Source organism: Polistes dominula, unplaced genomic scaffold (genome assembly GCF_049000335.1).
Source record: "Polistes dominula isolate Pdom_NZ unplaced genomic scaffold, Pdom_raw_medaka contig_12, whole genome shotgun sequence".
Classification (NCBI taxonomy): Eukaryota; Metazoa; Arthropoda; class Insecta; order Hymenoptera; family Vespidae; genus Polistes; species Polistes dominula.
The window spans coordinates 409,517-423,312 of NW_028301116.1; the positions used below are offsets into that span (position 1 = coordinate 409,517).

A 13,796-nucleotide genomic window follows, 5' to 3' on the forward strand; every position below is an offset into this window, starting at 1 on the left:
TTGAAAGAGATATATTTATTAGAAAAATAGTAATAAGTGATACTAGCTAAATATATTCTGAAACATAAATATTGCCAAAGTTATGTGCCCTATTTCACACTTCTTTTAATAATGGAAATGAAGAACATATGTCACAACCTGTGTAAAATACTTCACTTCCTTTTTTTCCATTAAAAGGAAAAGGAAAATTAAAAATAATACAGAATAAAAACTTGCACTTAATTAGTTGATACATTGGGAAGATTGATGTAATAGGTGATATTTAATGCAATAATAACTACAATAGAAGTATATATAAAATCAATATAAGTTGTTTTGCACTAAAATATATTAATATAAAATATTCTATTATATAAATATATACATACATAAAACATACACATACAGAGGGAAGGTGAAAGAGAGGGAGAGACGTGTACATATACTTTTTGCTCTTATGGGCAGATGAAATAAGTATTCAAAAAGTCAAAATTAATATTAGGTCATTTAACAGATGTACATTTTAGAGTACTGCTATAGTGTCATAAATATTCTTCATTAGTGAAACACACAGTTCTACATGTTACTACACAACTTATGTTTCCGAGGATATTTATATTAATCCTTTGCACGTCGTTGGCTCTGTTGCAGATACATTTTTATTTAATCAATAGGTAATAAAAAAAAAAAAAAAAAACACGAGGAGTGCAAAGGTTAATATAAAATTAAAACAATTCACAAGGTGAAAGTTTTATGCTATTTTATATTTTTATGATCATTTTTCCTCCAATACATGCTTCTAAATTGTTATTTTCTTTTGAAAGATCAAATTTTTGTGATACATACACACTTGTATGAAGAAAGTATAGAAGAAATATATTTCCATTTAAAAGTATGAATTTTGTAAAAGTATTAAAAAAGGTAGTATTATCAGAAGACTGAAAATAGTAATTGTGTGGAGTAATAATAAGATGGTATCAGGAACCTTAGAATAATTTTTCGTAATATTTTCTAATATTTTGTTCTATTCCATTATACACAAGTTTACATAGTTAGAGAGTAAATAATATCTTCTATCGATTATTAAAATTATGAAAATATACAAAATGTAAAGATGAACCTATCTTGATTTTGAAATGACATGCTTCACAAATGATAATTATATGCTATAATAATATTGGTTTTTGAGCAGTTTTCTATAAACGATTCTATAGACGATTCTATCGACGATTCTATTGACGATTCTTTTGGGCATTCCGTAAATATAATGAACTTATATACAAGACAAAAGACATCACGCTACGATAAATTATGCAGATATATCAGTTATTAATATACAAAGATAATATAATGTAAAATATTTAACGTTGTATTTATCTTACATAAATTGAAATATGCTGGAAATGATTAGACAAAATATATAATTTTAAGAGTTTCAAAGATAAAGCTGGTACTATATCTATGTAATTTACAATTCTATTAAACAATTTGTATATTGTAAATGAAACTGACTGCCCTAAACATATGATGATAATTGTTATATTTATTATTTAGAGCATGCATCCATAATCTAAATGCTATTTTTCATTTAAACAAGTAATATTGATATTATCATTTAAATGCATTTAATTTATAAAGTAATTTGTAATAATATGGTAAAATTATGTACTTATATGGGATTTTGTACAGGGTAATCCACTTTAAGCTATCACTTAACAACTGTCTCCCATGTTATAACAAAAAAAGAGTGATCATACTTATATAAAAGCACTTGAAGTCACAATCATTACCAACTTTAATACAAAGGTATAATATAAACATTTTGTAATCCCATTTGAAAATCTAGTAGTATTTATATGAATTGATCATAACGAAAAATATTCTACATTTGAATTTTTTGTTTGTAAGTAGGAGTAGATAAAGATTGGGAATCACTTTTAGGAACATTTGCTAGTCAAATATTAAGTACTATTGTAGTAATAATATATTTTTATTGCGAAAAATTGTAGTATGCGTAACTTGGAAATTAAACACGTGGTGGTATTATTCTCTTTGAAAATGATGTAGAATATTTTTATTCATATCATATAGAATTTACTATTTAATAAAAAAAAGTATGATCCAGTGAAATGAATTTTTTCTAAGTCATAAAAAATATCGGATTATTTTCAAATTTTGTAAATGTAAAGTATCTAAAATTGCACGTGTTAATTTTTAAGTTATAATCGATCATATCTAATATAAGAACTACATTTTGAATCATTTAATCGTAAAGACAAAAATATTTAAATATATTTTAATAATTATTTATGTATATATTTTTGATGCAAATCAAGTCACAATTAAACCTTTATTTTGTAATTTCAGAAAAAGATTGCTTATTAATGTAATTTTCGTATTAAGGTTTTCAATTGTATATATTGCATACTATTGTATCAAAATCATTTTTCAAACATTTTTATAATATATTTACTGTAATCCTACTTCTCTTATGTTTTATTATCATAAAAAGTATACCAAATTAGGAAAGAATTTGTATTCTTTTTCAATTTTCGATTACACTTAAATGTGCAAATGAAGAAGTCATCTATTGTACACGTAATCGAGATAACTCAGGTAGATACATATGTATATATACATATATATATACATATACATTATAAATAAATAATAGCTTACTTTTTGGTTTCAAAGTTACGTTAATATACACAATGCTGCTATATAATGATATTATTATATGATAAATTTTAATTTTTTTTTGCAATTTTATTATGGATTAATTTTAAATAATAATGCGATGTTATTTCCTCATAATTATGAAAATTTAAATAGATGCATTTCATGCATTTAAATCTACTCAATACTGTATTTTATACAGTAATGATTCATCAAACAGCAAAACTTTTACATTAAACTGACCATTTAGGTATTATTAACAATATTCTAAGTGAAAAATAACACTTATACAATTTTGATATCAATATAAACAATTGTGAGGAGTAATATAAAAGCATATTTTGAAGAATATTGTTATTTTGCTTTTCAATTATAAAAGAATTAAGAGAACTTATTTTTCATTTTATAAAATATATCAATTTGTGAACTGTCAATCAATTATTTTCTAAAATTATAGAAATAAGTAAATTTTTAGTAATAAGTGTAATTTAATGGAGCTTATGTATCAAGTTAACACAGCTACATAATAGAATTTCATTCTGATAATAAAATTATGTCATTTATCTTAAATTTTGATAGATTAAGTATAGGAAGAACAAAATCAAATTATTATAGTGCAAGAAATAATTTCAACGCATACAATTTGTAGTAGATCAAGTTACCGAAAGAAAACTAGATAGTAGTTGAAAAATAAAGATATATGAAAAATATTTGTGTCCATTGTTTCTTCAATACTTCTATTACTACCATAATTTTCAATTAAAATTTGAACCCTTTATTCTTAAAGTTATTTCATCGACAAAATGAAAAACAAAACATTTATAACAGTATGAATGTACATTTTGCAAAGAATGCATTTTAAAGTAAATGCTACATTGGTCTTAAATATTTCACAATAGTAGATTTATTTTTAGTAATAGTATATGATATACTACAACTGCCTTTTGTAATACATATTTATAATATGAATAGTATAAATTATCTATAAATTCACTTTTCTATTGCCTTTAATACATTTCGTCGAACTTGTTACATTTAATTATTATATTTTCATTACAGATAAAACCTAGTTCACAAAAATACAATTTCGATTATTTATTTTTGTATGTAATCAGCAGTAGTATGAATAATAAAAATATTTCTTGTCAAATTCTCGATTTATTATACATTTTCGTTAACATGACTTCATTATTTCTTTTTGTTAAATAATTTCGTATCATCACAGATTCTCTTTTCTTTAATACAGAGTAAATTTCCGAGTAAAATAAAACATTTCATAAGAATGAGTATAGGCAATTATTATAAGCATGTAATAACTGTTTACCTTATAAAAAAAAAGTAATATTACATCAATTTTTAAGAGAGGAATATAATTGAAAATTTACAAGATATTATAATCATTGTTTTATATAATTATAATACGTTTGTAAATATGATATTTTATTAATAATTTTTTTCAATAGTAATAAGTAATCGACACATTTTTTAGTTTATGAAAGAATTTCATATTTTTATAAATTTGATAGTAAATGAAACGTATAAATAGGACTTGAAAGTTGTAAAAAATAAGAAACAAATAGTCCTATAAATCCATTAATACAATATATATAAGTAATATATATATATATTATATATATTTGAACAAGTTCATTTCTATATTGTTTCAACTTGATTTTTCATATATATATATATATATATATATATACTCTAGATATTTTCTGGCACAAAGTCATTATACATGATAAATCTGTACAAAAATAAATAGCTGTATTTTAAGCACGATTGATAAAGACTGAATTGCATTATATATTTTGATCCTTTCATGATTCAAGCATAATCTTCCATCAAGTTAACTTGTTTTTCTTCGAATCATCAACATCCACCACATTGTAGCTCCTAATTGCACATATTTAATTTGATAAATTTTGTATATTTTAACATTTGAATATTTCTTTTAAAATTAGGAATAATAAAATACTTCATTAATATTGCCTTAAGTTAAACAAAAAGTTATTATTAATTGAAAAATTATAATAAAGTTCGTAAAGTCTTTAATAAGATGAACATTTTTTGTTATATCTAATCTAAATGCATATACTCTTCTCTCAAAAATAGCCACGATATACAATTTAATATATGCATTTAAGCGATCGTATTTATAATATAAATAATCTAAGTTTACTCTATATATACTATCATGATTCACATTAGTTTTTTTATCGTATATTCTTTGTTAATACTATTAACTAGATTAAAAAATGTTGTTGCTTTCTGTTCCTTCACAATTCTTGCTTCTTGAGAGAGGTATATTTGTTATCTAAAACAATATCGGCACAATTCTGTGCATTTAAAAGCTTAAATAATCTAACGTAAACATACATACACGCGTACGTAATTCTTACGCATATGTGTATATATATATATATATATATAATATGAACTACATAAATAATTTTACAGAGTTTTGTACATTAGTATATTGAAATATTAATTATTTCTTTGGCTTAAAAGCGCTTATAATTTTTTACAAAAAAATTATCTATAAGCTGTATATAAATAAATGAGCAATTGTACATACTCATCATACATATCTCTTTTTGTATAGGATCTTCCAATATTATAATTGTCTTCATAAATTTTTATATGTAGCCGTTCGTAATAATTAATTTTTTTTTACAGATTTAAGGCTTTTCAATATCTATAAAGGTTTAATTTAAGACACACAGTATCATCGTAATCGAATTTTTAACTTGAATATTTCCCCACAATATATTATTTAAATATCTTATTAAAAATGAACAAAAAAAACTACAATTTTTATGAGGAGAATGTAATGTTCAATCTACTTTTCGATTTAGTTTGAAAATGGAAATAGTTCAATACTACGATTACATTGAATATTAGAATAATGCATATTCTATTTAACAGTATTATGTAATTCTGCAAATACGTTTTCTATAAGCGTATTATATATATTATTACACAGGCCAGATATTTTATATGTCCTACATAAAATCTTCTAAAATATTGCTATTGCATAAAATCTCTTTGTAAAATGAAATATTTTTCTCATATACTACTACTATATCTTACTGTATATATATTTATATACATACACAGCGTGAGAAATAAACAAATAAGATTCTATTTGAAGAATACTTTATCAAAATTATATATTCTTCCTTTTTATGTGTATATATATATATGGACTAGATTAGTATTAGCGCTTACAATACTGTAATTCTACTTACTATTATTTATCTTCTTTTTTTAATAAATTATTAATTAATTGTTTTCCTAATATAAGATCTTTTTATATTAATGAATATGATTTATAACGTCTAAGAATTATAAGTTTGCTGCTATTAATATACTTTGAAGCAACTGTTCTTCTTTCATCAAATTTTTCAATCATTAAATTTAACATCATACAGTCTTACGACATAAGCAGGCACCCCAATTTCTATTTGTTCAATGTGATAGCATATCTTCTTTAACTATTACTATTTAAAAAGAATAATTTTATGTGTTAGTCTTGTTAAAGTTAACAAACAGTATAATTATTAAAACTAAGTACTTTGAAAGATAAAAAATAAATGTTATACTCATACGTTAAAATAATGCATCATAATGTTACTGAAAATTAAATTTAAAAAAATTATGTCATTTTAAAAATATATCTTAATTGCATTATAGATAAAAAATATTTTCCTGCTTATGAAAGTATTATGCTAAATTTGAAAAATATTTTCTCCTTATATGTTTTACGTACAAATTTATGTTTACAGACGCAAGTATACATGTCTTCACTAACTATCAGAAATAATAAAAAATAATACATATTGGATATGTACACATTTGTTATTTTTTTTTTTTTTTTATAAATCGTTATAAGAAAAAAAAAGCAAAAATAATGCATAGATTACTCTTTGACTGCATAAAAATACTACTATATATATATATCTATTGCAAGTGACATCTAGACATTTGCTATAAAATAAATATTTGTCTAAGGAATTTGCATAAAATTATAAAGCTACACAATAATGTTATTTTTTTTTTTTCAGTGAAATTAATGTGAAATTTAGTATGAATATATCTTATTCAAAGAGTTATTTTGATTGAATATTTTGATGATGAAAATAGGATATTAGTAGGTAGAAATTTGTGTGTGTGCATTATATGAAATGCTTTTGAGGTCCCTAATTATAACTATGCAATAGATTTTACATTTTTTTCTTGACTAAACGTACTGGTAATTTACTATCTCTACTTCTTGGACTTCCAGTTGTATTACTTGGTGTATTGCGTGAAAGTACAAGTATACGACGTATTTTATTGAGCTGTTCATTACTCAAACTTCTTGTTAAATGTCTTTCGGTAGTAGAACTGGGAACATCTTCAATTTCTTCACTATTAAATCTGATTATGGATCCTAAACAAACGGGACTGGAAGCCCTAGTAGCTGGTGCTGTTCTACTACCTGATACTACAACATCTCTTAGGGGAATTTTACTAACTCCCTGATTATGATTTACATCCAAAGTCGAATATCGCCTTAAATTTCGACCGAAATAATCTGTCATATCTAGACTATGTCGTTTGAACTTTAGTTTAGAGTCCTTAGAATAATCTGGATGCTTCAAACCAGAATTCATAGAATGTCGTTTAAGATTTTCTATTCCATATTTAGGTTGGGTAATTTTTGTTTTATCTTTGTCTAATATTAAAGAATTTCTCTTCACTTTGTCGTCTACGGATCTTCCTTGATTTGCGTCAAATCCAAATCTTAGTTTATTACGACGAAATACTGAATATCTTTCAGTTCTGGATTCCGAATTAACGATCAATTGATCATTGGAATTTTCCTTTAACATATTTCGGTGCCTTAAACCTTCTTCATAATCCATAGAACGTATAGTTTTCAATTGATCAGCTGTATTTACGATGTGTTTGGTATGGTCCTCATATTCAATGGAAGAATGTCTTTTAGATTCTATTCCTTTATAACTTGCACTACTGCTTCTCCAAGCTTGTTCACAGTCTCTTCTAAGTCTGGTAATGGCTACTTCTAAATTTTCCATTGGACACTTTGGTGTATTTTTGGGCGAAGAAAGTTTTGGTATTCTAATACCTGCATCCACTAGGAACTCGTTGTCTGACAGCGTTACAGGTCTCTCATGCACAGAACTAGAAGCCCAACAAGAGTTATTATAATTCATGGGAAAGTTTGTAATGACTGGGGTTTTATCACCGACAACAATGTTAGTAGAAGCTTTTTGCGAGTAAGGATCTGCAGATAGGATATTTTTGAGAATATCTTGCTTTAGTTCACTTCTAGGATACGAGTGTTGCGGACTTATATTGTAACATGTACAATATTGAGATATAAATTCCTTATGTTCAAGATCACATATATGTGGCCATCTAAATAAAGAGGATACATTAATGCTTGAAGAGGATTGACCCATTCTTTCCAGATATTGTATCAGGTGCATTTTGTTAGACCAATCTCTTGTTAAGTTGTTGCTAGAAATACTAGAAGCACACGAATGCTACCATATAGATCTTGTTTTTACTTAATTAACTAACTAATGTTGGATAATACGCGTCTCGATATCAAAAATATTGTATAAATCAGGTATATCATATATATATATACCAATGACAGATAGATTAAAGTACTTTTTTCAGCATGCGAAAAGCCTGTTATTTGATAAGTACGTCTAAATTTAGTAAAGTAAGTCTAAATTTCATTTTTAAGATAGCTTTTTCATCAATAATTTACATATCAATCTTATTAAAACAAAGTACTAAGTATTAGAAAATAAAAATAAACAATTAAATATATAGTCATGTATTTACCTGCTTTTTAAAGCTTCCGTTGTATGTCGAGGAGTTGTAATATCTATAAGTAAGAAAAGAAAAAAAAGATAATTTATAATTTAAAGTAATAACACACAAGTAATAATAAATAATGAAACTTACGTTTTACTGGAGGCGATTTAGTTACATTATGCATTTTAATTTGCGAAGACTGTTCTATTTTCATTCGAGGCTGTGGTCTGAAATATTACGTTTAAGAATTTAATAATATTATGATTAATGAAATGAATACATTGTTTTCTTTTTATTATATAGAAAATTTAACTTACAATGTCTTTGCTGTTCCTTCTATATTTAATCGTCCTCGCGCAGCTAAAATTAATATACATAAAAAATCATTTAATTCTTAAAATAATGTGATATTTTATTTGATCAGAATGAACTCTCTTACAAGGATTGATAGTTCTTTTTGAAGTTGTTCCAACAGATACAGGAGACTTTCCGGTTCCCGTATATAATAATCTTTTTTCTTCGTCAAATTTTCTACCATCTTCTACATCTTGTTTAGTCATTTTACTAATACCCTAAAATCAAATTACATTATTAAAATATCAATTTCTATTTTAATCTCAACTCAGTTAATTTGTACAAATGCCACTTACACTCTGCCTCTCATATTTGACCTCCGTTTGTTCTAACTTCTGAACAACGTTCGTTAACATATCTACTACATCTTTATCCTTTTCACTGTTCAGTAAATGTCTGACTGTTGCTTCTAATGCTGTTAATAATTTTTTATCCGTAGGTATCACAAGTTGACTCTTTAAAAAGGGTAATAAAGATACTACTTTTAATCTGATGTTAGCCACAGGATCCTCGGCAAGATTTAATAAAACAGTAAAAAAATGCTCTTTAAAATAAGCTGAAGGAAATATATAAAATAATGCTTCGACCATCATACGGACGAATATCATTCTCACATAACAATCGGGATTACTAGCTAGTTCGACATAGATTTTGTTCCTAAATTCTGCCTTTTGCATAAACTTATTATTATACCGTAGAAAGACAAGAAGCAATCTTCCAGCAGCAAGACGCACTGGTAATGGTCTCTGAAATTTTAACAAAATTGAAATTACTTTAATATTTCAATCTTTTTAACAAAATAATTTCACTAAGTACTTTCTACTTACTGCATTTAAGATTCTGAATGAAATCAATGGTACAAAATAAGAATATATAATGTCACTGGGAAAACATTTAGGTAATATTTCAAGTTGTGCATGCATAGTAGAAGCCAGTCTCCAATTATGTGTAGATGCAATTTCTGCTTCACATATTAACAAAGCTTTCAGTACTTCCATCAAATTAGAATCCTATATACCAAGTAATAATATATGAATTTGATTAATATATTTTGAAATTTATTCTACTTAATTATGAATTTATTTTTACCACTCTATCTGGTCCAATGGTTTTACTTTGAACTAAACATTCAAGCGTTGATGATATGTTTGGAACTAATTTTTGTAGTACCTCCTCTGGATCGTCTTTTAACAATTTAATGAAATCACCTTTGATCTTGCCATTTTTCATTCCTAATATTTTTGCTACCTAATTGTTAAATTATATAGAAAATTATCTATTACAATATATTGATTTTTATTTTGAAAATTAATTTTCTATAACTTACCTCATGAATTCCACTCGCGACTGTTCTTCTAATTATATAATAAGAATCATTGGTTAAAGCACTAAAAGTGGAAAGTAAGGAGTCTGTGTCCTCAACAGAAGGTGATATAAAGATGAACATAGCAGGAAGATTAAACGCGGAACATCGTCGGCATTCCAAGCATTTTTCATAATCGACAGAATTACTCTCGAGCTAAAAAATTATATGATAGTTCATTTATTTGAAATATTGATCAATTTCATGACTATAATACTCACTATAGGAAGATCTGGTTTAGTTTGTTTTTTCACAGATGGTATACCCATTTGTGCAAGCTGTTGAAAATACTTCAAGAACCATGTCTTGTCTGCAGGTGATAGGTACTCTAAAATTATAATGTTTTATAGAATATGATAGAACTTAAATCTTGTTTACAGGATCTTTTGATTTTTAAATTCTTACTTTCTAAACCAAGAACAAGTTTCCCAAATTCCTGAGCAATAATACAAATCACATTATCATCCGATTTAACAGCATTTTCACACAACTTTTTGATAAGTGGATCTATGATGGTTTTGATTGTATCTGTAAACGACGAATTCCTATATAATCACAGTTGAAATTTAAACAAAATTGTATATGGTGAATGAATCATTGAAATATTGAGTCGTGTTATGTAATATTACATATCCTACCTTCTTGAAAATGAGGTAACAGGTATACTATTGTCTGCACAGATGCGTACCGTACATTGCTTTCCTCATCCCTTGCTAATTCTACAAGAGATGGTAGCAGGGCAGGTTTTAAAGACTCAGCACCAAGACCCTCGGCAACAAAACGTAGCTGCAAGCAAATACTAGCTCGTACTTCACTATTCACATCTTGACAAAGGGACTGTACTGTTGGTAGAACTTCTTTTTGTATCCTAACAATAATTTTGTTGGTAAGAGTAAAGCAACATTTAACAATTCTTTTTTCTTTTCTATGTAGAAGAGTTAGAGAAAATTTAAACAAAAAAAAAAAATTACTTTGTTGTAGATGCAAATCGACGCAAGACAAAACGTTGATTAATTCTAACTAAAATGTATACTCACATATCGGCATTAAATCGTGTACAAATTTTTCCTAACAGCCTGCTGCACATCATTCTGGAATAAATTGGTTGTGATAATTGCCCTTTACTTACAGCCATTGGAAGAATCTGTATTTCGACATATAAATTTATTATTTTCTATTTGATATATAACAAATAATATAATGTAATATATAACATATATGTAAACCTGTGTTCTTATGACATCTATTGGCAGTAATTCTATCACATCCAGTAAGGTCTCCAGCCATGCATGATAGATCACTTTGAACAAACATATAAGTTTTCTATTAATTGACTCTTAATACTAATTTCTGTGTTTGATATTGGTAATCATTATACCTGGATCACGACTTTCAAGCGAATTTATTATAGTTTGTAGGAATGTCTGACTAAAGATACTGTGGCTGACAAGATTCTGTTCTAATATAGTTTTGAATGTTGATGAAGCAGCAATATGAAATTCTGTACAAGCAGTAGCAAGAGCCTGCTGCATTTTGGGAACTACTCGTGACATACATGACTGTGCGTCTGTAGCTAGAAGATTTGGTAAACTTTGTATAACGCTAAGCTTTTGGATTTCCTCTCCTTTCCTGTAAAATAAAACGAAACAATTTATACATTTTTTTTTTTTAAAGTGGATGTATAAATAAAAATAACAATATTTACAAAGTATATTTTTACTATTATAGTACATTTTATGACCCAATTAAAATTTGCCTACTTGAATATTTCATCAGTGTGATCATTATCAAGGTTTTTAATCAACGATAAAAGGAATTTTTCAATTACATTTCAACTGTTTATGTACATAAGGTAATATTTGTACAAAGTACACTTCCTTTAAGGAATTTAATTAGAGACATTGATACGACAGGACTGTGCGCTCCTTGAGCGATGATGTATATATTTATAGAATTGTGCAGCGGGAAAAAATAGTAAAAAGGAAATGGACGAAGATACAAACACCACACAGCTATCATCGATCAACGGAAGACAAGTTTGGAAGATGAAAAGTGTGTCGGTGCAGGTAAGAGAGTACTTACGGATCGGACGTGCTCTCGCTCGTCGGAGATTCATCTTCGTCCTGCCACATTTTTAAAAGTTAACTTTATTATTCATCGATGTCACAAGAAACGTAAAAGCATTGTTCGTTGTTGCTGATATGTGACCATGAGATTATTGTACATACGTCTTTCATGACGGTATGCGTTTTTCGTAAATCAAAGTGAAAAATAATGGATATGAATCGATCAAACAAACGAAACGAATTAAAGCAAACTAATGAACGAAAATAAAAACAACTAATAATTTGAACGTTCGTAATAATATAAACAGCACTGTGCAGTATTCGGCCGTGATGAGCCGCACTACCTCCTCTTTCGTTGCATCGGACACTTCTGTCGCGCCGACTCGCGAGGAAACTCGAATGCAACCGATTGTAACCGAGTGTAATCGAATGTAACCGAATCTTATCGAAGTCATCCGCGTAAATAATTATCTGTAGATAGAATGGTGTGACAGATTCTTCCTTCTCTCCCTCCTCCCCCACCACCTCATTCACCTCCTTTTTCTTCTAACAATAAGTGGGAGAGAACTTACGTAATAAGAGATAACGACTACTACCAATTAAACTTTTCCTTCTAATTTTATCGATTACTTTTTTTTCCCACCAGATAATTTAACTAATTTACATTTGCAATATTTATTGATTAATTATTTCATCTTTCAAAATTCTAGTGTTGTTATGTATCGATTGAAGTCAAGATACATGTGTAGATAATGATGATGTGTGACTAGTAGTATGACTCATTTGAATTTATTTTTTTTTATCTGAAATGCGTAGAATTGAATGCTTGCACAATTAATAATCCTTGCAATATTATTCAACTTGTGTAATCCTTCGAGGAAGTGCGATTCAATTATCTTATACGAAGATTTGTCTTCTTTACATCTGCTTTATCTTAACGAGATAAATGAATATCTTTTTTAAGTGTATGTACTATATGTATACTTACGTCAGAATATGTAGTGCTCTTTCTATAGGCTTCTTTTCTAAATTAGTATCTAGAGAATGTTTTTTCAATTGTTCTTCATCCTAATGAATAAGAGAATAAGAGGAGAATTCTTATCAAAATATTTCATAATTAATGTATATAGAAAAATAAAAATGAACACATACACGTGTGTCAGGTACAGGTTTATCCAGTTGAAGGCTCGCGAATTCTTCTAAATCCATGTTCATTATTGATACTCACGTCCTACGCACGAGATTAACATTCTATTTACTTAATTTACTTATTCAAATAACCAACCATTTTCTCATAAGTAGCATACATTAAAGACGAAATAATATGTGATATATAAAACAATGTCAATTTGAGCTATATTCAGAGATACTAAAAGTCAACAACAAATCCTATCTAAATAAATATGTATGTAGAACGGATATCGTTTAACTCAGGGGTCGGCAACCTTTTGAGTCGGAAGAGCCGAAAATTACAATTTACAAAATTTCAAAGTTTTTAAAGAGCCACCAAATTTTTTCTT

The 13,796-nt window shown here is 26.9% G+C and overlaps 1 protein-coding gene across 2 annotated transcripts; it reads right to left on the minus strand.

The window, feature by feature from the left end:
• Positions 1–657: 657 nt before the first annotated feature.
• On the minus strand, positions 658–13,687 carry LOC107071272 (serine/threonine-protein phosphatase 4 regulatory subunit 4). 2 transcript variants are annotated; one of them, XM_015330136.2, is made up of 16 exons: positions 12,293–13,687; positions 11,589–11,839; positions 11,437–11,510; positions 11,248–11,354; positions 10,849–11,078; positions 10,616–10,738; positions 10,432–10,538; positions 10,175–10,366; positions 9,937–10,095; positions 9,675–9,857; positions 9,144–9,593; positions 8,933–9,065; positions 8,811–8,853; positions 8,644–8,720; positions 8,521–8,563; positions 658–7,845 (listed from the first exon to the last, which is right to left on the minus strand). In XM_015330136.2, exons 1-16 carry the CDS (start codon positions 12,340–12,342, stop codon positions 6,882–6,884), a joined length of 3,186 nt encoding a protein of 1,061 aa, XP_015185622.2. In that variant the 5' UTR covers positions 12,343–13,687; the 3' UTR covers positions 658–6,881. The 2 variants fall into 2 exon arrangements, with proteins under 2 accessions (XP_015185622.2, XP_015185621.2); XM_015330135.2 differs by having other exon boundaries at positions 658–8,193.
• Positions 13,688–13,796: the final 109 nt, after the last annotated feature.